Consider the following 27,594-nt stretch of genomic DNA (forward strand, 5'->3'; position numbering starts at 1 on the left):
GGGAGCAAAGACAGGATTCAAACCCAGGTAATCTAGTCAGAGAGCCTTAGCGCTACGCACCGCCATGTGCTCCAAGAATGTCACAGTCCTTCTCAGATCTCCCGAGGAGGATGGGACTTTGGTCTTGGAGACCCCTGGGGGCTGGAGGATGAGATGAAATGGACTCTGCGTGTTTGGGTTAACGCTATTTGTATAGTGGTGTCATACGTACCACATAAGCATGCACACGCGCGCACGCACACACACACACACGCGCGCGCGCGCACACGCAGGCTAATGGCCAACATATGCTTCGCTTCAACATATGAAAGCATCCCACCGAGGAGCTCCGTGCTCATGAGCAGTGGTTGCATCAGTGAACAAAAGGTCAGCCCAGGAGAATGTCCTCTCTATCTCCAGACGCAAGCACTTAGGGCTTAATGATGTGTGTATTTTCATATGTGGGCAGCTGACATTCCCCATGTAAACGATTTGCAATTTCCCAGTGTGGACAGACTCAGCTTTCAGGAAAAGCTGAGCGGGAAAAGGGGTTCTGGAGGGCCCCCTGCCTTCCAAAGAGGGCTGCTTCGAGGGCTGCCAGTCTGGCCCAAACCAGGGCGGAGGCAGCTGTTTCTCGGGTGGCCACCCCCATTTCCTATTTCTCCTCCAGGACAGGAACAGGGGAGGGGCACTCCCACAGCCATACCCTGGCCACCACTTGACCCCTCACGAGGGGATCTGCGTCAGCCGCGGGAAGCCCTGCACACAGAGCTGCCAGGGCCTGGCCACGGGCGGGGGCGGGGGTGGGAATCAGGCCTCCAGCACGAGCCAAGGCCAGAGGCGGTTGTGGGTGCCTGGGAGGGGGGCCGGCCTGATAGTTACTGGCCCCTCGATGTGAGTTTTCCCACAAATTTATACTTCTGTTGCTCCCCAGAACAAGGCCATATGGTGGAGTTTGTTGATCTAGGGTCATGGATGTGGAAACTGAGCCCCAGACAGCTCTTTGAAGGGCAGGACCGCTGTTCGTTCCTGTCTCCTCAGAATTGGGTACAATGCTGGGTGAACGGCTAGTACTCCATACATGCTCCTAGCCAAAATAGTTAGTAAAGGGTGGACCTGAGATTCAAATCCAGACCTGCCTGGCTCCAAGACCTCTAATCTCTCTGCTCTACTTCACTGAAAAGAACTGATGATGGCACACAGTAGGTGCTCAGGGTAGCTGCTGAATACATGTGTGTGCACACATTCACATTCATTGCAGGGAAGAGGGAAGTGGAGAGCAAGAGTGTCTTGTCCATCAGAAGTACCCTCATGAGGTCATCTGGTCTACCTTAATTTCGTGACAGCTGGGCCAGAGTTCTTCAGGACGTTCTTAGTTACAACGGTCTGGAGTGCCTCTCTCAGGCAGAAATTGTGGGCTGGAGGTTTGGGGGAGAACCTGGTGCTGCTCTTCGGGTAAGCATCCTGGTGCCAGGGTTCCCCAGCCCCGGTACAGCTGGTGTCTCTCTCCAGTTTCATCATATCCCCACCCTTCCAACAGATTCCTCCTCTGCTTGAGCAACTGGGGGTTACATATCTGCCACTTGCCACCAATAACCCAGACTAATTCACTACCTGTAAAATTAGGAGGTAGGGAAGGTGACTAGGAGGACCCTCCAAACATGACCCAAAGCACCAAAGCACCTCTCTCCTTGCTCTTCCCTCCCCGCCACCCCTCAGGTTGGCTGGTTCTGAGTTCCATGAACTAATTCGGCCCAGCCCGCCTGACTCTAGGGACAGGCACTGGGACTGGCAGGAGGTGGGTGAAGTGGGGCTCATTTCAACCCCAAATCCTGGCTTGAAATGAAACCCGCTTGTACAATCACGACCAGAAGACAAAGGAGGGAGTTCACTGAACGGCAGCCTCAGACAGAGTTTCCTCACTCAAGGGTTGGTTTAAGGTCTGGTTGACAGGAAGAAAAAGCACCATTCTTCCACCTTTTTAATCAAAACCTTCAGCGGCATGTGGAAAAGCCACTGTCATGCACTCTGTGTCCGTCTGGAGCAGTTCCTCTCTCCAACCACGGCCAGGCAGCAGACACAGTCCACGAGCCCCAAATCAGAACAGAACCGAAGGACAAAGTCAGGGTTTTGTTTTCTTGGCCATTGGGAAAAAATAAATCAGCCCAGACAAATGCTTGTGAGCACAGTGCCATGGGGCTGTGGCTCCCTCCATGCGAGGTCTGATGTCTGCGCCCCCCAGCTCTCCGTCGAAACATCCCCAACTCCTCCCTGAGTGTCCACATGGTCAGCCTGACTGGCGGCCTGCAAGGCCTGGGCGCCGTGCCAGATGCAGCCCTGCTGGGCAGAGACACAAGGCTGGACAGGCAGCTGGTGGCCACAGGTCCTTGGGGTAGAAGGCAAAAAATGACAAGTCTCATTGTGCTTCTTTTGAGTTCTAAGGGAGCTTACCGCCTCCCCTCAGGGTGGGCGCAGACTTCAATCAGAAGCGATTCACTGGAGCAGAGAAAGCTTAAGCTTCGGGGCCCTTTACTTGCAGCCCTGGGAGCTAGAGAGAGCTCTGGAGGGGGGCGGGAGGGAAGCATTTCTACAGAGGCACTGCTGGTAAACTGAGATCTCAGATAAAAAGGGCCCGAATCTCCAAGGCTCTAGTCATTGTTTGTGATTTCTTTTCTCATTCTCAGGAAATACTTTTGTACTTAATATTCTCTTCTGTTTTATAGTGAGGAGCATCTCCAGGTTATTTTTGCTTCAACTCCCCTCCAAACCTGGATCTTCCCTGTCTCCAACAGACAGCACGGTGTCTCAGAGGGGCCTTCTCCAGAGGGACCCGAGGGGTCCACTGTCTGCCTGCCACCAAGCCTTTAGGAGCCTGATCTCCACCTTTATCTCTCCGTGGTGAACAGCCAAAGACCCAGAGTCTGAGGGGCTCATGGGGCTCCCCAGAGTTTTCCGCGGGAGAAGGAGAGGGTGCAGAAGCCAACACCCTGATGCTATGTTGAGAAGTAACCCGGCGTCCTCTGTGAGGCCCACGATCCCACTGTGATGGAGATACACGCGACCACCCTGGCAACCTCCTGAACTCTGGGCAACAATCTCGGGCACCACTTTGGAGGTGCCCCTGGAGATAGCTGGTTACCCCACCAGGCCAGGAAAACATTGCAAGGGACAGAAGCGGTCTTTGCAAGCAGAGCTGAGGAGGCGCTGTGAGCAGTCATAAAGCCCGGAGCCCACCGCTTCTCCCGCTGGGGTCCAAGCTGATTTAGTCCGTCAGCCACGTGGGCTCCCTGAGTGTCCATTCTGGGCTCAGGTCATGAGCTCCGTCCCAAGGACCTCATAGACAACTTACTCGGCCAAGGGCACAAAGGAGTTCAAGACTGGTGGGGACGAAGGCTGGCTGAGTGTAGTGCAGCCTCTCACCCCCAGAGGCAGTCTTATCAGACCCAAGTGGCTTCATGGCTGAGGTGAGGTCTGACCAAGGCCCAAAGGATGAAGGGGGTTTGGCCGAGCAACCAGGAGGACCCTTCCTGTTTTTAGCTCCTGGCATTTGAATACTGACAAGTACTCTTGAGACGCCCAGGGCTCTGAGAGCATCAGTTCTTTCCCTGACACTTTTCTGGACAAAGTTAAGATGGCGGATTACCTGGGAGGACCCCAAAGAGCTGGCTCCCAGAGGTCACCAACCGAATGGGGGGCCCTGAGGCCAGCAAGTGCTCGGAACAAGCGCTGCCTCTGCACGGGGCTCCAGCCCTCTGCGATGGTGCCCCTGCTGACCTGGCCACCCCAAGTCACAAGGTGTCATGTTTCCGGGGTCAGCAAAGTGGAGAAACACAGCCCTTGAGAAATAGCCACAACCCTTCAAGAAGGGAAAAGCAGAATGGGGCTTAAAGGGTCTTGACCCGTATTTCCTTTGCTGTTCAAGTGGCTTTGCAGAAATCAGGAGGAAGGATTTTTAGGGGTCAGAAAGAGAGGACGTTTCTAAACATCGGCAGAACTTAGCCAGGGGCCCCGAGAGCTAGGCAATTTTAATGAGAAAGAAAGGAAAATACATGAGTGACCCTGACCCAGGCCTCGACTCTTTACGTCAAAAGCAAGAACTGATAATTAACAAAATGAAACGTGCCTGGAGAGGAGTGAGGGGCCAGCCGGGCTCTGTCAATTTGATAATCCCTGGCCATGACCTGTGGGCCCAAAGCCCTGGCTGGGAGATGACGTGCTGTTTACCCAGGCCGCGCTGGCTGTCGGGACCCTCAGAAGTATGACTTTTCCTGGCGAGTTGTTTGAATCCAGCCGTCTGTGCTCTGGGTGAATGCAGCCGTGCGCAGGTGACTCAGGAGCCGAGCTCGGGTCCGAAGGGGCCGGCTGCAGGATGCTCACGGCGGGGAGTGTCCCTCATTCCTTGTGCGTGAGAGGCCATGGCGCAGCAAGCCAACTTTCCATCTGCCAGAACACCCTCCCTCCCGTTCCTCGGCTTCCAAACTGGCTTCAGTTTGAAATTGTGTTGGAAATGTCTTGGCCTTGGAAGATTTTTCTCCAGTGAAGATTTCATTCCATGGGGCTTGGGAATGAAGGAGGGGCAGGAATCTCCAAAGATCCAGGGAACTGAACTGAAACCCCCCACCCCCCGCCCCCCATGATGTCCCTGTTCTGCCCAAGGTCCCCGGCCGGCTGGGGAGGGCCAATCAGGCCTCGCGGTGAGTCAGCGGAGCGCAGGCCGCAGGGAACGGTGGCGACCCACCCAGGGCAGGTCTGGGGAGGCCGGGGAGGCGCTATGTCCTCAGGAAGCCTAAGGCTGATTTCTATGTCCAGCCGCTCTAAAGAGAGGAATGCCGGGCAGGAAATACTATACACACACGCAGGAACGGGGACCAGAGGCAGAGCTGGCTCCGCCGGCATCAAAGGAGCGTCCAAGTTTCTGACCTGGAAGGTCACGAGAAAGGAAAGGGACCCAGACGGGCATGCTGTGAGGGGCCCCAGCTGGCCCAGCAGCCTTGAGGAGGTCAGAAGGAGCTGAAAAGAAATCAGGCTGCGGGTGAAGAGAATTTGTTTTCCGGGAAAGTCATGGAAGACAAGTAAGTACGTCTCTTTGAAGGAAAATTGCACAGTCGTCAAAAATGCTGTGCAGGGAGACCGTGACATGAGACCATGCAAATGACACAGTACGAAGCGGAAGCCAAGCCCCAGGTTCGCCCTGACCAGGGCCAGCAGCTGGACAAGGGCCGGGAGGGGACAGCCAGTGTGTATAGCCCACAGATGGGAGCACGCATGTCCTCCCAGACTTGCTCATTCCTGCAGCACCTGGGAAGCTGACTGGGGGGGGGGGGACGTCTGTCTCTGGTTAACTTTAGAGAAGACAACACAGGGGAGGAGAAAGCTCGCAGGCTCTGAATCAGACAGACTGGGCTTGTAGCTCAGCTTCACGCTCTTTTTGTGCTTTTTCTTTTATTGTAAAATATTTGTAACATAAAAATTGCCATTTCAACCATTTTTAAGTGTACAGTTCAGCAGCAGTAACTGTATTTATAATGACAACCTTCACCACCATCTTTTTCCAAAATTTTCTCATCACCCTATTAAGTAGCAACACCCCATCTCTCCCTCCCAGGAGCCCCTAGTAAACTCTAATCTACTTCTGTCTTGACAGATTTGCCTATGCTAGCATTTCACACAAGTGGAATTATACAATGTGTGGCCTTTTACGTCTGGCTTCTTTCACTTTGCATAATGTTTTCAGGGTTCACCCACGTGGTAGCCTGTGTCAGGATTTCGCTCCTATTTATGGCTGAATAACATTCCATTGCATGGACAGACCATGTTCTGTTCATCCATTCATCTCTTGATGGGCACTGGGTTCTCTCCACCTTCTGGTGACTCTGGACAGGCTGCTGTGGATACTGGCATACACCCATCTGTTGGAGTCCCTGTTGTCAATTCTCCCAGCCTGCCCTCTCAACAGCTAAAGACCTCTGCCTGACGTAGAAGGGACAACTGTGTCTACTACACAGGATGGCCAGGAATATAGGACAAGAGAGAGGTGCAGAGCATACAGAATATGGTAGGTGCTAAATTAACCTGACCTGCTCACACCTCCCCCATTACAGTCCACCCTTAGTAAAGGAAAGAGCTAACAATATTCCCCTTCAAGGGTCTCCATTTAAAAAGCATGGATGCTAAATGGTGTAACTTTCGGCACCAGCAGCTTCTCTGCTTTGCCTGGGTGCCGCAAATGTCTCACCATTTAGACACATATAAACCCAAAGAATAAGAGCCTTGGGAGAATGAAGCCCAGCTGCAGGCCAACGACAGTAGAAATTGGAAAATGAAGTCAGTTCCTTCTAGCGCCTTCTCTCCAAGCTTCTAGCATAGGGTTGTAGAAAGCCTGGCAAGGAATGGTCCAGTCTCCTCTTCCAAGCCATGTGACCCTTGGAGGGGAGGGGTGCAGCCCCTCTCTGGACCTCAGTTCCCTTACATAGGGAATGAGAAGTTGGGCTTAGTTCAGGTTTTAAAGCTGGGTTCCACCAAGCCACAAGTGTTCTTTAAAAGCCAGGGTCTGGGGAGAAGGAGGGAGGCAAAAGGGGGTCCAGCCCTCAGGCTGCTCAACTGTGGCTGGTCTCTGTGTCTTCGCATACTGGAAACTTGTGGCCAAAGCTATCTGCAAGGCCCTGGATTGGGTGGCCCCTGAGATTGCCCTGGGCGCCTGGGCCCACCCCAGGAGGTGTCTTCTGTCCTCTTGGGGTATATTGGAGGAACGATGCCCCCCAGGATGGGCTCTCGGCTCCTCTCCCAACGTACCAGGATTTCTGGAGGCTGAAACCTCCATTCAGAAGGCGGTTCAAGCGAGCAGGGGCCCTTCACGCGGAGTGGTGCTGTGCCGGGCACTGGGGTGAACTTGAAATGACCCAGGAGCGCTCCTAAGTCCCGCTATTCTCCAAACAGTACCCTAGCTCCCTGGTGAGTGCTCCTGTGTCATTAGTAAACGCTTAGTCAAGAAGAGACTTAGGCAGAGCCCAAGGCAGGGAGCCAGGTTAGCTCATCTTAGGAGAACAGGATGGGGTAGGGTCAAGAGCACAGACAGAAGTCTCAGCTTCCCCCATCCCAGCTATGTGACCTTGAGTGAGTTACTTAGCCACTCTGTGTCCATCTCTTCTTTTTTTTTTTTAAAGATTTTATTTATTTATTTGAGAGAGAGAGAATGAGAGATAGAGAGCACGAGAGGGAAGAGGGTCAGAGGGAGAAGCAGACTCCCCACTGAGCAGGGAGCCCGATGCGGGACTCGATCCCAGGACTCCAGGATCATGACCTGAGCTGAAGGCAGTCGCTTAACCAACTGAGCCACCCAGATGTCCCATCATCTCTTCATTTTTAAAATGGAGATAATAACCCATGGGATAGATGTGAGGATTAAGTGAGTTATTTCAAGTCCACAGAATCATGTTTGGCATGCAGTAAGAACTGCTCCTGGGACCGCAGGGGGTTGGAGCCTGATGGGCCTCTCAGATGGCATCCAGGCCAACCTCCTCACTCTACTGATGGAAACTGAGGCCCAGGGAGAGCAGGCATCTGGCTGTGAGGGGAATGAGAAGGAGCAGGCTTTGAGGTTCAGGCCTGGCTTCAGTTCCCCACTTGGCCCAAGCTTGGTGCTCTTGGGCAATTACTTAACCCCTTTCAGCCCCGTCTCTTATCCGTTCAGACAACCGTTACAAGGACCGAGTGAAACAGGGAACATGGAGTCCCAGGCATGCAGCAGTTGCTCAGTAGATGCTAGCTCCCTTCTGTCTTGCCCCAGGATAGCTAGTAAACACAAATGTGCCTTTATTTGTTTTGAATTCTGCTCTCTACTGCTCCCAAAAATGGAAAAGGAAGAGGCCCAGCCTCCCCTTCCCCACTGCTGCTTGAGAACACTCAGGAAGTTCCTCTCTCAAGTTTCCTTCTCAGTCCTCTCCCACGGAGTCATTTTGCAGTGCTGTGGCCAAGTGGGAAAAGCCAGGATGCAGGCCCCACTGCCCCTCCAGCCCCGCTGCCTGCCCAGCCAGATCCTGCTCAGGAGGGGCTCAAGCGAAGGTGGACTCCGAGCTCGCTGGATTCATTGACAGCAGGATGGAGATACTCTTCTAGGCATCTTCTGGGAGACAGATGAGGGCCAAGCAATCTAGCGGAGATGGAATGCTGGGTCCGGGGCCAGTGTCTGGAAGCCCCAAACCCCATGGAGGATGGGGCAGGCACTGGGAAGGGAGCGATTTGTCCAAACCACCTATATCCCATGCCTCGGGTTGCCCTGGGGACCAAGGATTGGTTAGACAGTTAGGCAGACTCTAGGCCAGCTGCCCGCCAGGCCACAGAACCCAAGAAGAGAGATGGGGAATGAACCTGACTCCTAGTCCCATGCTCCTGGCTCCAGGTCATGCTGTCTCCAGCAACAAGCCAACATTTATAAAATGCATCACAGCTGGGAGGTAGATAGTTAGCCCAGCATTTTCCGAAGATGATGAGATGGTCTTAGGACACAATTAAATACTACGGAATCGCTCAGTGACAAAGGTATTCTCTTTTCAGTTCTCCTTTGAGCCTCCCGTCATCAAGAAGAAAGTCTCAGTGTGGGGCCACCGTCTTGCTAACACATCTCCAATACTCACTAATCTCTCTTCCAAACAAAGAGAAAGGCAGCTTTAGGCTCAGAGCCTTAGGCAGGCAAAAGAGGATCCGGGGAGGATTTAATGCCACACTTTTCCCAGTTAGCTTTCTGTATGACAAATAAATGCTGGCTTTCCAGGCACGGTCTTGACACAAAGTTTTCTTTTGAAACTCATTTACTTTAATTAATTAATTAATTATTTAAAAGATGTTAAGTAACCTCTACACCCACATAGGGCCCGAACTTACAACAGCACGATCAACAGTTGCATGCTCCACTAACTGAGCCAGGTGCCCAAAACTCACTGATTTTAAACAGAAAGACATGGGTTAATTTAAAAGAGAAAAAACTTATATATAACTAATTGTAAGGGTGGTATGCAGACACAGCAGAGACCGTGAGGTGCCTGCCGTAAGAAGGAAGGCTGGCCATGAACCCATCCTCGCGCCATGTTTATCATCCCCATACTCGGACGGGAGAACTGAGGCTCCAGCGATGTATAGCAGGAGGGTGGCAGAGCTGGGGCTCCATGTGCTCCTGAGGGCAAGGACCGAAGCTGCTGACTGCCCTGCCCCCAAGGCAGAGGAACTGTCCCCTCAGAGAAGCTAGCCAGCTTGGGCTACCTCAGACTCCTAATCGGCTGCCCAGGCTGAGAAGGGGGAGGTGCCGGTGAAATGAGCAGGGGGCCGGGGGCCAGAGAAAGAGGAACTTGGAATAATTATTAATTCCTTTCATTCAAGCTCTTTACTTTTTAAAAGGTGGATGTTTTCTGGAGAGCCACACCAGCACTAGGAATAGATTTCTTTTGTGCAAAAACTTGGGCTGATGGGTAACTTCCCCTTAACAAGAACAAACGTCCCTGCCTTACCCTATCATTGTTTACAGAAGCAAAGAGGCCTGTGTCTGTGTGAGGCCCAGAGAACAATATCCTGCCAGGAGACCTCCAGCAAGAAGTGCCCCCCAAAAGCTGCCTGCCCCGGGCATTCCCAGCATCCCACAGAGGCTGCCACGTCGGTTCATGGCAGGAGTCTGCCCCAACCCACCAGTGCACCTTGGTGTCCAGGCTCCTTCAGCAGGACCCTCCACCAGGTCTGAGCCTCCCCTGGAGTCTGCTGATAGTACATTAAAACTGGGTGCCACCTGCCAGGCCTCAGGGACTGGGGTGGTGCAGCTCAAAAATGGAGACTTGGCACCACTGCTCATGGGCCCAATTAAAATGAATCACAGCAAGTTGGACTACAAACAACATGGCTGAAGCAGGAGACTCAGGGGCTCACCTGAAGCCCTGCCTCCACGATTTGAAACCAGCCTCTTCCCTTCCCAGAACTTGGTTGCCTGATCTGTAAAATGGGTACACTAACACCCAGCTTGGGGAGTTGCTATGGAAGATCCAAGAGCAGCTCTGTACAATGCCATTGCAGCGTTGGATACAGATGGCCTAAAGGATAGCATATTGTTATGTCAATTGGGAGACGGACTGGAATAATCGTGAAGGACCACGCCTCACCCTGCTCTTCCCAGCTGGCAATGGGGCTTTGGTTCTCCAGAGGAAGACAGATTCATGGGCCTAAAGTGCACTATGATTTGTTTACTTTGTCCCCATATGCACCCTGTTCCCCAAAACCCTGAGGCCTTCTGACAAGGAAAGATAAGACAAAATGAAAGCAAGTCCTTTAAAAACAAGTAACAAAAATGAATCTGAGTTTTATCAAAATTAAAAACCGTTGTGCTTCAAAGGACACCACCACAAAAGTAAAAGGACAGCTCACAGAATGGGAGAAAATATTTGCAAATCATGTATCTGATAAAAGACTTGCATGCAGAACATACAAAGGAGCCTTAGGATTCAACATTAAGAAGACGACCAGCCTAATTTAAAAGCGAGCAAAGGATCTGAACAGACACTTCTCCAAAGAAGATCTCCAAAGGGCCAATAAGCACATGAAAAGATGCTCAGCATCATTAGCCATTAGGAAAATGCAAATCAAAACCACGATGAGATACCATTTCATACCCACTAAGATGAATACAATTAAAAAGACAGAAAATGCCAAGTGTTGGTGAGAACGTAGAGAAATGGGAACGCGTAGGCGCTGCTGGTGGGAGTGGAGAATGGTGCAGCCCCTTCAAAAGCGGTCTGGCAGGTCCTCAAATCACTAAACATCAAGTTACCATGTGACCGAGCTATTCCACTCCAAAGTTATCTACTCAAGGGAGATGAAAACTTAACGTCCAGGCAGAAACTTGTACACGAATGTTCACAGTGGCATTATTCATTCTAGCCAAAAAGTGGAAGTCACCCAAGTGTCCATCAACTGAGGAAAAGATACACACAACAGGGTCTATCCATACAGTGGGATACCATCCTGCCATAAAGAAGACTGAAGTACTGATACAGGTTACAATATGGATACACCCTGGAAACACTATGCTCAGTGGAAGAAGGTACAAAAGGCCACACACTGTATGATTCCATGTATATGAGATGTCCAGAACAGGCAAATCCACAGAGACAGGAAGTAGATTAGTGGTTGCCCAGGGCTAGGAGGAGAGGGAAACAGGGGGTGACTGCTAATGAGTATAGAGTTGCCACTGGGGGTGATAAAATGTCCCGGAAGCAGACAGTGATGGTAGAGTTGTACAACTTGGTGAGTATTTTGAACCACTGACTGTACACTTTAAAAGGATGACTTTTACGGTATGTGAATTTTATCTCCATAATGCTAGTATTTTAAAGTCTGTAGTGATGGATGATATATCACACTGCTTTCATAATCACCTGTTATTAGTTATTACTATAATTAAAAATACTGCCCGGTCGACCCCAGCTCAGAGCAAGCCTGCCCCCCTCCCCACCCGACACGCACCCCCCGAACACCTGTACCACCTCTGGTCTGCAGGTACCTGGAAGGTGAACTGCCCAGATGTCCACAGAGCCCAGCACACAAATCTGATCCGACCAAGGGGCCTCTGGGCAGCTTCTCTGAGCTGACACACCTTTGCCTATTTCTAGGACATGCAATACCCAAGGCTGTCTCACCAGCACCAGCGGACTAGCCTGCCATACAGACAACGTCTGCAGTTTGGGGTCTGGGGGATGAGAAGGTAGGCAGGAAGCTGTACGCACCGAACGCTTCCCCGCATCCTCCAGACCCCCCTGCTGGCCCGTGGAGCTTTAACAAGGCAGCTCCCGCACTTCCTTCACTCCTCTCCTCCCCTTTGGCAGTGAACACGAGGCAACATCTTCAAGATGGTGGGGCCACAAAAGCAGCCAGGACCCCTGGTCTTCACCCAAGAGAGCTGAAGACCCAATCAGATTGTGCCTAAGAAAGAAAGAATCTCTGTTGTGAGAAGCCCCTGAGATTTGGGGGTTGTTTCTTACGGCAGCTAGTATTAATCATCCTGACGAATGCATTGCCTTCTAATGAGCCTGGCCTCTCTGGCCAGCCTCTGTGGCTGGGGGCCCTCCAGACCCCTCCTTGGCCTCTCTCAACTCCACAGCTGGAGTTCATGTCTGAATGATTTCCTCATTCAACAGCCTAATTTGGAAAGCACAGAGAGGAGGGGAAAGTCAGACGCTAGCCACCACTGAGTGAGTGTCTAACACGGACCAGCTCTGAGCTCTGTACTCGCTGGTGTATCTGTGACCCTCACAGCCACCCCACCCACTTGACGGATGAACCACCCGAGACACTGGAAGGCTAATTAACTTTCCCAAGGCCATGCAGCTAAAGGAGGCCGAGTCTGGCTTCCAACCCAGGTCTACCTGGTTCTGAAACACCTTCTCAAAGCACTCTGCTGCCTCTGTGTTAGGTCCCCACTTCGGGTGCACTCCAAAGCCCGCCCAGGACTGGTGTCTCCAATAACCTCCAGAGCAAAGCTGGCCACGTCTGGGCAACTGATGCAAGATCTGGGCAGCGTCCAAGGAGTGGGCTTTGCCGCCTGGGAAGGAAGCCTTCAAGCCAGGGTTTGAAGAGCATCATCACACAGGGAATGAGAATTCAGCTCTAGGCATAAGCTCTGGCTTTGAGCAGGGACTTTCCGGCCAGACTCTCAGCAAACACACCATGTCAGACACCAGGGAACACAAGCGAGCCAAGTGGCAGCTCCCCAGGAAAAGACACGAGGCAGGCAAGGTGAGGGGGCCCACAGAAGGAAGCTTCCCAGGGCCCCCTCACTGTCTCATATCCCCTGCAGGCACAGGGGATACCCACAGAGAACAGATGCCATCACCTCTGCCCAATGAGCTAATAACCCTGCAACCTGTAGCAATGACCTTCGTGCTATGTGCTCTCTCTGTCTTTCCTGGGTGGCGGGGGGGGGGGGGGGAGGGAGGGCAGCCACTCAGTAACTCAAGATGAAAACCAGGGAGTCACCTGGGACTCCTTCTGCCCGTTCTCCTTCATGCCCCACACCTGGCCATCCCCTAAGAGCTCCTTCCTCCTAACATTTCCCAAGACTCTTGTGTCACCATGTCCCTAGGGCCACTGTCCCAGCATGAGGCACAGTCACTCCCACAGCACCTGCAGCAGCTCCCTAGATGGTCTTCTGCCTCCAGGCCTCCCCCCTCCCCTTCTCTCCCCCATGTGGTCAGAGGGACCAGCCTGAACTGCAAACGGCCTGCGAAGCCCTTGTGGCTCCCGCTGCCACCGGGATGGTGTCAAACTCCTCAGCACGTTTGCCAGCCCTGCCGCCCAGGGTGCCCTCATCCCCCTACCTTTCCACTCCTGCTATACTGACCACCGCACACCCTCTCCCACCTCCACAGCAGGGTTTCTCAACCTCGGCGCCACTGACACTTAGTGTCAAGAGAATTCTTTGTTCTGGGGCCGTCCTGTGCACCGGAAGGTGTTCAACAGCATCCCTGGCCCCTACCCATCAGATGCCAGAGCACATCCTCCCAAGTGTGCCAATCAAAGCTATCTCCAGACACTGCCGACTGTCTCCCGGGGGGGCAAACCGTCCCCAGGTGAGAACCACTGCTCTATACCTTTGCCCATGAAAGGCCCTTCTTTCCTTTCATTTGTTTCTGGCCGCCTCCTCCTCACGTTAACATCTGATTCAGCTGCGTCACCTCCCAGACGCCTCCCTGGCTACTCAGGCTGGTGTAGGGGCAGCTTCCCTTTGCACAGTGCTGCCACGGCTCCTGCCACACTGCAGCGGGCTGGTCCCCAGAAATGCTGTCACCCGCTCTGCAAGGAGGGCTCCTCAGCATCCCCCCGGGGGCCTGGAGCGCTGACCGTGTGTACCCGCATAAGTACAACAGTGCGTCGTGCTCAGAGACCACCCCGGTAGGTGGCCAGAGGCAAGGGGCTGTGTGCAGCCAAGGTGTCAGGCTGAGGGACGCAGAAGGGAAAAAAAACCAGAGCAGGGGTCTAGGGGGAAGGGCCCTGCAGGCACAGCCTGAACAAAGGCTACGAGGTGTGGGCAAGATGAGACTGGAAATGACATAGCCAGAGCCCAGTGTGAGGCCTGTGGGAGAGGTATCAGGAGAAGGGATTTTGAAGCAGAAGGAAACCAGGTCATGAAGACCTTTGGATGTCTTCTGCAGCCGCAGATGTATCCAGCAGGATGCAAAATTTGGGGGGCACAGGTCTCATGGTCAAACAGGTTTGGGAAATGCTTTGTCTGCAAACAGGTTTCTTTATTGCAGGACTTCTCAGAGTCTTCGAAATGCTCACGTGCCAGGTGAATCTTTACAAGCGGAAGATACATGTAGTATCACCCACATGTAACTGACTACAGAGCCTCTCAAATGATCGGCGTCCTTCGGCCTACCCTTTGGAAATGCTGCGTGGAGCTGAGACACAGGGGCTACAACTTGAAGAAGGGCTCAAGGTAAGGATGATCTGGGTTTGGGAGCAATGGCTCTGGGAGTTCTTCAAAGACCTCAGGGCCAACACTGGGGCCTCAGCCACTAGCTTGACCCCTCTCCCCCAGCCCCTGGCTCCCCAGCCCTTGGGGCATCTGCAGCACCAAGAAGTGAAAACAGCTCCTGAGAGACTGTCTACAGGAAGGACTGGGAGGCAGTGCGAAATTTATTGTAGGAAAACAGTCGCCCCATGGGACTGTTTCGACCACCTCCCCCAGGCCCCTGGGCCACAACATATGGTGTGGTTTAAATTTTTAAAATTGAGGAGTACTTAAGGAAAAAATGTTGGCAGGCTCAGAGGCACTTGTAAAACCGTCTGAGCTGATGAGGAGTCTGGGCCCCATCCCTCTAGGAGATGGAGGCAGCACTGAGCAGGGGCAGGGGGTCCGGAGAGCAGGATGGGGTCTGCCAGCAGGGGCTTCCAGATGAGGCTGGCCAGGCAGGGAGAGAATGGAACAGCCCCTGCAGCAGCCCCTGGATGGGCCAAAGGAGCCGACAAGGCTGGACAAAGGAACCACTTCATCCTCACTGTAGACCACAGCCGGGGCGGGGGCAGCAGAAGGGCAGTGAGGGACCAGATGTGGGGAACAGGGCACCACAGTTGCAGGTCGGGGGCTCAAGTCCCGGCTGCATCACCTGGGACAGTGACAGTCCCTCCGGAGCCTCCCCGTGCTCATCTGTAAGATGGAGCCAATGGAATCCCAACACGTGGTAGCAGCAAGGACTAGGGGAGAGAGTGTCTGCACACAGTGGGTCCTCAAAACACGTTAGCTGCCATTGTCCGGGGGGAACACAAGTGGGTGGGTGGCCCCAACTGGGTGCAGATGGAGAGCTGGACTGGCAAAGCTGAGGCACCGTGGAAACCACCTTTGCTGAGGGCAGCTGAAGAATCTGTTAGCTGAGTGGCCAGAGCACATTATCCACCTGCCCCGCCCCCCCCCAGCCCTGGCAGCCACCTGTACACGTCTCAACTCACGGAGGCTGCAGCCATCACAGGTGACGCCTAGGAGGTGTCTGGCACCCCGTAGGCACTGAGCCGGTGAGCTGTTGTTCTCACCCACCCTGGGGTATTTGCACCCTCAGAGCCGTGCCTCCTCTGAGCTCTGGGTCCTGGTTCTGCCCAGGGTGTTGACGCTGTCTCAAGCGGTGGCCAGGAGATCAAAAGCAACATGACAGCGGCTGCGAGTGCGGGGAAACAGGGACCCTGCTCACATACCTCCCCCTTGACCCCTTTCAACCTGAGAACTTTCAGAGATGCCAACAAGGCCTGTATCTGGAACAAAGCAAGGCACAGCTGCCTGAAGGCCCGATGGCCACACGGATGGAGCGGGCAGCCATGTGGGCCCAGGGCCGCGCCTGTGCAGAGCAAGCTGGCCCTGCCCAGCGTCTGGGGCTTTTATGAATGTGAATCCTCTCGTTTCTGCCATGTGCAGAAGGACTGGGACTGCTTGCCCATCACGTGGAGAGAAGCATACGCTTACGAAGAAAGCAGAAGCAGAGAGAGCAAGAGAATGACAAGTCGGGGTGGTGGCCTGGCGGGAGCAGGAAGAAGTGACACAAGAGACCTCTCTGGGTGTGAGGCTGAACTGACTGCACAGAGATGCCCCTGGCCGCCTGCAGATGCTGGAGATGAGCAGCCCTGCTCCAGAACAGGACCCAGTGTGGTACGAGAGACCCCCCCGGGGGGGTGGGGTGTGACAACCCCACACGCTCGGGGCCCCTGGCCCTCCAGAACCCCTGAGGGGGCAGCGAGGGTGTGTGGGGGGGGACCAGAACTACCAAGGACCCCCTGGGACGCTTGCTGAGAACATCAGGGTGGGAGTTACAGGCCTCAAGGGACTTGCACGTCACGTTGATAAAACGTATAAAAACCTGCAGAGATGGTCCGTATGTGCAGGGCAGAGGAGGCCTGATTTTAAACTCTGAAGGAGCTTCTGTGAGTGTAAAGGCCTCAGGTCACCCTGGATGCCCTTGCCAGGGGTGTCACAGGCTGTCAGAAGCCCACCTAGGGCTGCAGGAGCTGCTGTATGGGGCCCAGATTCCTTGTGTCCCCGATCCTGTCTCCTGAGTGGAATCCTCCAGAGCAGCTGCAGCAGACCTCTGCAACTGCCTTCTGCTTTAGTGAAGCTGTGTGTCCTGGCACCCTGGTACCCTAGCACCCCCAAGGAGGCAGGCCGGCAAGGCAGGGGCTGCCTTTTTTCCAGGGGTCCAACGTCACATCCAGGGAGTCTCTCCACCTCGGGGGCAACACCTCTCTCTGTGACTGAAGCATCTGTCATCTTTTGCACTGTTTGGTTCTTATCTTGGGACTCACTTGTCACTCCCTCAGTGTAGGCTTGGAGAGAGTGGAGTCTGATGGTCTGGTTTGCAGGGACCCTGTGACATTATCTGGTCAAGCCTCACCCATTTCACAGCAAAGAACACCAAGGCCTGGGGAGAGGAAGACCCAGGAAGAGAAGGTCCCATGGCAAATTAGGGGTGAAGCCATTTCCTGACCCGCATGCCTGTGTGTTGCCACTCCCTGCCATTCTCTGTGGGGACGGACCGACAGGGCCCTGTCACAATGGCTCTGGTAGCCCCAGTCCCCTGGTAGCCTGGGAGAGAGGCAGCATCCAGATCCTGGATGAGGATGGAACCACTGCTGGCCCACAGGGGCACAGAACGCACCCAGAACTGCTGGGATGCAGGTCACATCTCAAGCTCCTAAGGCTTCTAGGAGATGGGTCTGGCAAGGAGGACCACTTTTAAGAAACAGAAACTGAGGCGCAGGGAGGGAACATGACTTAACTGTGTGGGCGGAAGAGCTGGGACTAGAACCCAGGCTCCCGGGCCAAGTTGTGAACTAGATGGAGACCACGTTTATCTGTCAAGCTGGGGGCGAGAAGGAACAGGTTCCAGGGAACCAAGGCCACCAGGCCCCCAGGGCGTGGTGCTATCTCTCTGCCTTCAGCACTGGGGTGGGTGTGCTCCTGAACTCGGGGCCTCATGGCCCCTCTCCCTTCAACAGGCAGCAGAACATACTTCAGGACACACTACATTCTGTGTGTATTCAACCAGTGGTACCTCTACCAGCACAGCCTCAGCCACTTCATTTCCCTCTTTTTTTTTTTTTTTTTTAAGATTTTATTTATTTATTTGAGAGAGAGAGAGAATGAGAGATAGAGAGCATGAGAGGGAAGAGGGTCAGAGGGAGAAGCAGACTCCCCGCCGAGCAGGGAGTCCGATGCGGGACTCGATCCCGGGACTCCAGGATCATGACCTGAGCCGAAGGCAGTCGCCTAACCAACTGAGCCACCCAGGCGCCCCTTCATTTCCCTCTTGATCACCCCCAACCCTTCCCCTCCACACCAACCTCTCCCAACTACCCCTGCTCTGCCCTTTCTTCTGGGCCAAGCCACCACTGGTCCAGCTACAAACACTTGGGTGTTGGCCGTGGCAGCATAAGGCCCCTGGAGGGGACTGGGCCCCAGGAAGCAGGCCTCCCTACCCCACGCCCGGCCCGGCCCGGCCCGGCCCACCTGCCTTGGCCTTGCCAGTCTCGGGCACTCTCTGAGGGAGGTGAGAATGCTGGATCTGTGGAGACCAACAGCTGCCACCAGCTCCCCATGTGGCCTGGCCGGGATCTGGGGCCCAGATTCCTCTAGAAGGCCTCCTATTCCTCCTACTGTGGGGTGTGGGTGGCCTCTTACCTTTGGGGTGAGGTACTTGGTCATAATTTCCTTCCCTTTTTCCCCCAGCTTTTCATCTGGAGTAACTTCATATTCTGCCTGAAACAGAAGAAGGAAAAGAACAATAACAGATCTGCTCCTGAGCTGCTTCTAGTTACACAAGCTTCTCAGCCCCTGGAGAAGACACCATGGAGGTCAGGTGACCACTCCCTCCCCCCACAGAGCAGGAAGCTGAGGCCCAGACTGGGAAGAAGACCTGGCCAAGGAGCTCTGACGTCCAGCCCAGCCTACTCTGCACCATCCACAGACATGTGCTTATTAGAACAGGTGCTGTCTTCTCGGGCTGCACATTAGGGTCACCGGGAGCAAACACTGGTACCCGGGCCCCACCCCACACCAACAGACTCTGACCCTCTGGCCAGGAGGGCAGGGCTCTGGACAGCTGGGGTTGAGAACCACCGACTCAGATAAATCACAGGAAGCCACTGGAAAATAATGAGCCACGAAACTGGAAGGTCCCCAGGAGACTGCCTGGGGTCACTCAGACCTTTCAGCTGCATGACCTTAGATGATTTCCTTCACCTCCATAAAATGCAGATTGAAAAAGCACCACTACAGGGCAACTGTGCTGACAGAATGTGACAAAGCTCTCAGCCCAGAGCCAGGCACATCATAATACTCCATGAACAGCTGCCGTAATTATCACCATTGTCATTATTATCCCTTGCAAAAGAAAACGCTAATATGGAGCTTTTTGCAGCTTTTCAGCTTATAAAATGAACATACAGAGATTTTTCAGATGTTCAGAGGGCGCGCATGCACACAGAGGGAGAGAGAGAAGCAGACTCCCCGCTGAGCAGGGAGCCCAATGCAGGGCTCGATCCAGGACCCCAGGATCATGACCTGAGCCAAAGGCAGACGCTTAACCGACTGAGCCACTCAGGCGCCCCTTTTCAGATGTTCTTATCTGAACCTCAAAAAAGCGCAGGCAGTGATATGGGAGGGTAGGGTCTCACACCACATCTGCATATGAAGAGCAGGATGTTCAGCAGACTTGGCCAGAGTCATTCAGAGGAGATGGCAGGGCTGAGGCCTCCATCTCCAAACCGGAGCTCTTTCTCAACAACTCCAAGGAATTTAGGACTCCAGATCGCTGGCCAAGTCAGCAGGACCTCCAAAAGACAAACCTTTTTATTTTCCTTGACCTCAAGAGGGGCTCCTTCACTCACATCTGACGCACTTGCCCGAGGATAAAAGGCCTCAAGTTAACAAGAAGCCTGGGTAAGCCTGCCTTTCTCATTTAGACAAGAGAACTAATTGCAAATTGTTTATAACCATTTCAAAATCCACCACCCAAGGATTTGTCAACCTCGGTCCAAAAGTACAGCTATTTCAAAAGAGACAGGAAATGACATCAACGCAAACTGAAACACCATGGAGTTAGGCGCCCCGGCCCTCCTGGCCCAGTTCACGGCAACCCCACAATCCAGTGTCTAGGGTCCAATCTCTCCCCCCAGGCCAGTCCAGAAGCCCCTCCAGAAAAGGGGTAAGCAGAGGCAGCACGTGGAGTGCCCACAGATGCGGCCACACATTTCCGTCCAACACGAGTAAGTTTTTCCTGTGAGACCATTTCTCTTCTAATAGAGAATCAAGACTCAGTGATTTTTCTCCAAGGAAGAAATGTTAACACTTCAATCATTTGGATCACAGGGCTATGGGATAGTAATTCCGGAAGGAATCCAACCCCCTCACTTTATAGAGCTGGACACCGAGGCTCAGAGAAGCCAAGGACCGGGTCCAATATCATACAGCTGGTAGTGGCAGAGCCACGGTGGGGGGGGGGGGCGGCCCACAAGCCTCCTGACTTCCTTCCATGGGCCGCCCGCCTCAGTGCGTCGCCCTCCACAACGCCTCCACACCACGAAGACTAGCCTTGTGGGACTGATGGTTTCTTGTTGAATTGATTTGATTGATGCGATTTCCTGAGACTATTTAAGGAGAGAAGGTGGCTCTTCCCCCCTTGAGTTTTTCCTGTTATTTTCTCCCCTGATGCTTCCGAAAAATCCCCCCAAACTAATACGCACATGTGCACACCCAACACAGTATGGAGTAGGTTATAGGCTCACCCTCAAGGTAGGTATTATTACTCCCTATTAACAGATAAGGAAACTGCGCCTCTGAGAGCACCAAAAACCAGTTCAAATACAGTCCCACGAGCACGTGAGAGGGCTGGGAGCTATGTCTCCAGCGGGGGTGAGAGTTCTAGAGCACAACTGACCACCCTTTTTCCCGGATGAGGAGAGAAGCACCTAGTGTCCTGCCGCTCTGGAAACCCGCCTAGTGGTCTGGCACCATGGGAATCTACCCAGACTGCTTTGCAGGGCCCAGGCCCCGGGCAAATGGCCGACCACCTTTTGGGGTAACTCAATCCCATGCAGAACCCTGGATTTGCACTGTCCCAAAATACATCTGTGAAGGCGGCTCTATTTAACCAAATGGAGGCTTGAAGCTCATTAATCAGCCTCAATAACCAGCTGAAAATATTATTGCTCTGGGTACTAAAACCCACGTCAAAAAAATAACATCACTTTCAGGTCAGCTGCCTCCCAGCAGAGGCCCGGCTGGGCAGCTGGGCGCCACAGTTCCACAGGGAGGCAGCCGGGAGCACGCGGGGACAGGCATCCCCAGCCCAGGATCAAAAGGCCTTTCTTTGAGAGTCCATGTCAGGTCACCACCACTTGAAGAGCATTTGTGTTGGGAGGCAGAAAACCAACAGGAGGCTTCCAGCTGGGTTTTTCACACTGATTAAGTCACCTGGAGTGACAGGCCCTGTCTCCACAGTGACCCCCGAGAGGCCTCCTACAGAGAGAAGGCACCATGGCGGCTCAGCTGGGTGGGCAGAGCTCAGGCAGATCACGCCACCCGAGGCAGGGGACCACCCGGGAACCCACTGCTACGGGAACACCCTTGCCCAGGTAGTGGGCAAAAGCTGCTGAAATCAGCTGCGACCAGAAAACATAAGCAGCAAATAAGAGGTTGGGCCAACAGCCCAGAATTTTACAATTAGCGCTGGCTCGGGAAATGGCAGCCAAAGACTTCAATGAAGAGAGAGAAAACCACATGCAAGGAATGCCCCCATGACCTCCATCAGTAAGGGAGCTCCCTCCAACCAGAGAGGGTGCTAGGTCTTATCCCCTCCCCGCAATGGACGGTACATGTGCCGTAAGGCCCATCTGAAACCTGGGAGCTCAACCCTCACAGCCAGAGCACCAAAGGGCACCTACGCTAATCCACTCAGAGGATATCTCTCTTCCCCAGATACATCCAAGGTGCTCATTTCATGAGCCTCTCCTCGCACTGTGATTTATGCCAAACGCAGAAATGGCCTTTGGGGAGGAGATGCTGCTATTAACACAAAGAGCAAAACACTACATTGAGTTTAAGGCAGAAAGAATTATTTATAGATCTCTGCCTGCCAAAGAGTATAAACATCGGTGTACATCCTAGTTTATAAACCTAATATTTTATCCTCTTGGTCTGCTCTAATTGCATCATCAATCTCAGAAAATTCCGGTGAAAATATGTCTTCTCTATTAAAACACACTTCCCTCGGATGATTTTTAAAAACATGAAGACCACAAGCCAGTAAAAGGGGACTTGTCATGTTTTCAAAGCAGCCGGCACTGGTTTAAAGAGCAGAGTGAGCCGGATTCCTCTCGGCCTCTGACTAACTTCAGATGTCACCTCCCCCTCCTGGGAGACCTTCTCCTGCCCTGACAAGAAGATGAAGTCAGAGATGCTATGAGGTCTTGCCACCTCCGGCTTCTGTAATTATCGATGTGGTCAGCTTTTCCAGAGTCCTCGCGGCAGGGACAAGTGACGCGCTTGGTTGGCAGCGCTGCTCACCACGGCCCTTTCTGGAGCAACACCCAGCTCCACCCACGCCGGCCTCGGCGTCTTGCTGTGCTGCTCGTGTGGGCTGGAGGTCTCCATTTGCCTCTCTGGAGTCACTCTCTACCCTGGTGTGGGCAGGCGAGAATCAGGGTGAGCAATTACACCCCCCAACCCGGGCACCATGGTTCCCGGCCCCCTCTTCTAAAGACCCAGCTCACGTACGCTGGCCTGCATCTGTCCCTCCCCTTGTCCCTGCAGACCTAGAGGTGGCAAAGGCTCCCACGTACTGCATCAGCACTACTGATTTCCCCATCCTGCTTAACACTCCATCAACAGCCCTGCACTCGCTCGTGGGCAGGCTGTCCATCTCCTGCCAGGACCCTGACTGAACAATCCTTCAGATGGCTGGGCCCTGACCCTGCCCTCTCTGCTCCCCAACTAGAATGAAGAAGCACTGCAGAGGGGCGCATCCCCCAGGAGTCCCAGGATCGGATGGGTCTGGTCAGCCCCAAAGCTTGTATCTACCTGGACAGACTATTCTCTGGTCTCTGCAGAGACAGCTGCCATCTGCGGAGCCCTTTTAAGCCTGGGTCAGGAAGGGAGTCACTGGCCCCCCCTCAGGGCAATAGATGGGACGGAACCAGAGAAAGAGAGGGGGGAGCCAACCCCTGGCCATGTTGGAGTATAGCCTGAGAGTGGGAGGAGTGACCCCAAGGGGGACCCCAGACCATAGTGACAGCACCACAGACACCAGCTTGTGCAACACAGCCTGGCTGGGGCAAAGGCTATAAAGAAGGAAGGAGGAAAGGGGTATCACACCTTTCTCTTGGGTGAGGTGACAAATTCACCAGCAGCTGTCACAGTCCCCTGGCAGAGGGGCCATGCTGTCACCTCCTGCCTGCCCCATCATACTTCTCCCGAGCGCCTCAGCCCTGAGTGGCTCTCTCCCCACCCCCTCCACCACCCCTGGACTGCCCAGTAGTTTCCCCTCCTCCCCCAGCCCCAGAATTATTTCTCTGTCTCCAACAAGGCTCATAAGGCCACTATGCATAGGCCTTTGACTCTCCCTGTTACTCTTTCAGTTCTAAGTGAGAAGAATTTCAGTCTAGCCCAGTTCAGGCAAAACTGTTATCTTTTAGCTCCTAGAATTCAAGGATGGACTGAATAACCAAACTGTCGGGGTGGGGGGCAGGGGAATGAAATGCAGCCAGGCCAAGACTATCAGGATAGCAACATGAGCACTTCTGGAACCCACTCTCATCCACACACGTGTGCGTGTGTGTGTGCATGCACACGTGCCTCGTTCTCAACGCTGACTGGCTTACTCCAGTGGCACATGGTAGTCAACATCTCCCAGGCTTTTTATGTTAAGCATTCTCTGCCAGAGAAGGACCTCCTCTCAAGTCTATAAATCCCAGAGAAAGAAATCACTGGCCTACATTGGCTCACAGGCTCATCCCTGCTCCAGCTGACTGTGAATGGGAGGGGGGTGTGTGTGTGACACCGTAGGAACATGGCAGCTTCTAGAAGAACCATGTTGGTCAGGAGTATGGGTGGGGGACTCAGGAGACTGGACAATCCCATAGAGGTCTACTAGATGAACCCATTTTATAAGTAGTACTTTTTCAAGATGACCCTGCTCCCAGGGTCTGGCTTTACCAACTGTTCTGAGGGTCTCCATGTCCATCTGAAGAATGATTACTTCCCTTACCCCCCCTCCCTCTTTGGGGAGAGCACAGAAGTGACAGAAAGACACGACAAATACTGGGTATGACTCATAAATAGGAGAAGCAGGATACTTGACTCCTCTGGTGAGGCGCAGCAAATCGTTTCGTTTTACAAGTAATTTCAGGATAACCGGGCACATTTAATGCCAAGTGATAGCCCACTGATTTCAAGTGATTTCCTACGGTTCTGGGCTAATGAATGGCTTGAAGTGTCTTTTAGCATTTCCTGATAGAAGATTTCATTTGCTGTAACCTCGTACCTGTAGTTGCCGGTCTCCAAGACGGAGACCGTAAGGATCCTTGCCTCCTGTTATTCGTGCTCTTGAGAAGTCTCTTTCTATACTGGAAAGAGCTAACCTGTGCAAATATTATGATATTGGGGCTAGGACAGTATGGAACCTCTGAGGCTAGGTCCTAACAGACACTGCAGCTTCTAGCATGCTGTCCTGAATCACTGGCTCTGGGGAAAGCCAGCCATGTGACAAGGACGCTCAAGCAGTCCTGTGGGGAGGTTCACGTGGAAAACAACTGGGGCCTCCAACCAACAGCCACCACTAACCTGCCAGCCAAGCGCATACACTTGGAACAGATCAAGCCTTGGATGACTGTAGCCCCAGCCAACATCTTTAATAGAACCTTTTAAGACAGCTGGAGTCAGTAGCATCTCGGTAAATCAATCCAAAATTCCTGACCCACAAAAGCCACGAGATAATAAGTGTTTCTTGTTGGTTCACGCTGCTCAGTTTTGAGGTAATTTCTTATTGAGCAATAGGTAACGAATACTTACGTATCTGAACTCAGAGCTAGTATCGCTTACTTCATTAAAAGTTATCTTAATTTATTCATTTTTCAATCTTTCATTTAATCAGAAAGCAAGTTCCATGAGGGCAGGAACTTTCTTCTCCTACTCAGTGTGTAGTCTCCGAATGCTAGAACAGAGTATGATATACTAGACACATCCAGGAGATAAGTGCTAAATAACTGGTTGAGTTATCTGCCAAATCTCCCCTAACCCCAAAGAGAAGAGACCTGAAAACTTTCAGTCACACCCAAGTGAGGGCACAGGAGGGTTTCAAATGAGCTGGGATGTCATCTGGGCTCCCAGACCCAGGTGAGAGAAGACGTACATCAAATCTAAGTCTGTGGAAAGACCCTATTGGCCTGTGGAGGTTGACACTGGAGCCTCTTCTGGTCCCCTGACCAGGTGGGCAAATCTTCTTTGAGGCCAAGTCAAGTCACGGCTTTGACTTGGGTCACTAACTCCATTTCTCTGTGGGAAGGCAACGAAGGAGTCCTTCTCAGGCTCCCAGGAGGCCCTTGACAACTAAGACTAAGGGCTCAATTACCCTGTGAATGATACACAAACAGTTCTGCTGCCCCCCAATCACCCAGGCCCCATTTTAAAACAGCCATGGTTTTGACTCGAGAGACTTGACTTGAGAGACTCAGACATTAGGACTGTGCGGGACAGCAGCATTTCCCGGGGACTACGTCAGAGACTGACGAAGACGGGTTATTTTTAATAAACCCCACTTGGTAGAAATTCAACACAGAGGTGGGAACGGTGTGGATGGTGCCGGCTGAGCCAGGGAGCACTGGGGCTGTATGCTGCCTCCTTGGAGTTCCAGTCAGGATGGAAGGAAAAAACATATTTCAGACGAGAGCTGCGCCAGCCCTGGAAAACTCAATAAAGTCTTCCTGCGTAAAAGAGGTGTTCCAAAGGCTGGTCATTTGACGTCAAGATGGGTGATGAAAGGGCCCTGCTAGTTCCCAGAGATGCAGACAAAACGCGAGGGGCAGGGCCAGCCTCTATGAGTGGCGGCCGCGTTAAGGCGTATGTAAAGAACATTTGTCGCATCAACACAGGGAGCCAGACTCACATTTCCTTTCCAGAAAAAAAGCTCTTGGTACTGGCCCAGCAAAAGGGAACGTCTGCACGACCAGAATGAAAATGGGCATCCATTGGATTTTTTTTTTCTCCTCAAACTGACTATAAGTGTCTAACAAGACACGTGGCTGGAAAATTCCACTGGCTCCTGGGTTTAGCCTTGCCTTGCTCTGCCTCATCAACTCTCTAGACGAGTCTCAAAGCTGGCGATGCCTCATCTTTTCCAAATGGGGAGCAGCCTTGGTCCCGGGCTCCATCTTTGGTCCTCATCTCTCCTTCCACGTTCATCTCCTTGGTCAGCTCACCCAGCCCACGGCCCCAAATCCCAGCTATATGTTGACAACTCCCCATCTTCCATCTCCAGCCCAGACCTTTCTTGCAGATGCCAGACTTGAACGTCCGTCTCCCCTCAATCATCTCCACTTGGTTGTCCGAGAGACACTCCAGCTAAGAGTACCTAAAATGGAGCTCCTGGTCTTCCCCCAAATGCGCCTCCCACAGCCCTTCCCTTACTCCATCCTTCCATCTGCTCAGGTCAACACTTTGAAGTCATCTGTAACTCTTCTGTCTCACCCACAATGCATCCAAAAATACTGTTAACTCTGCCTCCAAAACATGCCCCAAATTCAACCACTCTCACCACCGCTAAATGTTTCCTCACTGGCTTGAGCAACCATCATCCCTCGCCTGGACTGCGACAGCAGCTGCCTATAAGAGCTCCTGCGCCCGGCCTTTCCCCTCCAACACAGGTGCCAGAGGGATCCTTTAGAAACCTAAGTCAGCCCATGCCACTGCTCTGTTCAAAACCCTCCAGGGGCTCCCCATTTCACTCAAAGTCAAAGTTCTTTAATGGCACAAGGTCTTGCATAACCAACAGCTCTCCTAGACCCCTCTCTGCCCTTGCTTCCTCCATTCCAGCCACAGATGCCGTGCCTGTAGGCCTTTGCACTGGCTGGTCTCCTGCTTGCCTTGCTCCTCCACCACACACTCCCCTGGCGAACTCTCACAGAGGGGTCTGGCACCCACCCAGAGCCAGCACTGCTCCCTCAGTCTGTCTGTGGAAGCTGCCTGCCTGACCAATACACCATTCTGGCACTGCCCAATAATGAGGCTCCAGTGCGTGTTGGAGCCAGCACCTGGGGCAGAGGGCACTGCAGGGAGGGGTGGTGGGGGAAGCCTTCTGAGAGCAGAGCATGAGAGAACAAGGAACCAGCCGGCATTCTCCTGAGGGGCACGTGGGGGCATTTCAGGCATCAGGAGTGAGGGAGCCAGGGCCGAGAGGCTTCAACCTCTGTGGTGGCAAGTCAGAAAATGCACGGCTCAAGAAAGACCTGGGTGAAGGTCAAGGATTAATAGTGCAGGTGGGGGCCTAGCAGTGGAAGGCCTGGTATTCAGCCTCAGAACTTGGACTTTATCCTGGATGTCCATGTTTCCCAACCCTGGATACACAGTACAATCGTGGGCAACTTGAAAAATGCCAATGTCTATTAGAAATCCGGGCCAATCCATGAGTAATGAGCACCCCTAGTGCCAAACTGTGGTCTCCAAGTACCATTTCCCAGTAAAGGAACCAGAGCTCCTTGGAGATACAGTGGACTCTAAGTCTAGGCAGTAAAGATACAAGATGAACTGAGACATCGCATCCTACCAGATAGCAAGGAGCTGCCCATGACTACTGGGTCCTCTCAAGGGCTCAGAAGCCAACCTGGTGGCCAACGATGAGATCATGGAGCATCAATAAGGATAATGACCACCACACATCAAAATGCATCCATGTTTAAATCCACGCCTTTAAAACAAATTGGTTACTACTATTGGAGGGTGCTAGTGAACCGATCTGGTACTTAGAAAACATAAATACAGGGAAAGAATGAAGCAACCCCTCCATGAACTTTATCACTAGGTAACCAAACAGTAATTGAAAAGAAGTTTCC

General features: G+C 53.0%; 1 protein-coding gene across 6 annotated transcripts in view; it reads right to left on the reverse strand.

Moving 5' to 3' along the window:
* GRK5 (G protein-coupled receptor kinase 5) overlaps positions 1 to 27,594 on the reverse strand; it is a 215,621-nt gene that overhangs the window by 36,446 nt on the left and 151,581 nt on the right. For 4 of the 6 annotated variants that reach the window (XM_073904118.1, XM_025880451.2, XM_025880448.2 and 1 more), the window contains one exon: positions 18,173 to 18,250. The exons of the other annotated variants lie outside the window; for them this stretch is intronic. In XM_073904118.1, the coding sequence (XP_073760219.1) occupies positions 18,173 to 18,250 (78 nt within the window). The remainder of the gene's footprint in view (positions 1 to 18,172; positions 18,251 to 27,594) is intronic. 6 annotated transcript variants of the gene reach the window in all.

The sequence above is a fragment of the Callorhinus ursinus genome, unplaced genomic scaffold (genome assembly GCF_003265705.2).
Source record: "Callorhinus ursinus isolate GAN/ISIS: 27379988/994484 unplaced genomic scaffold, GSC_fseal_2.0 scaffold20, whole genome shotgun sequence".
NCBI classification, from domain to species: Eukaryota; Metazoa; Chordata; class Mammalia; order Carnivora; family Otariidae; genus Callorhinus; species Callorhinus ursinus.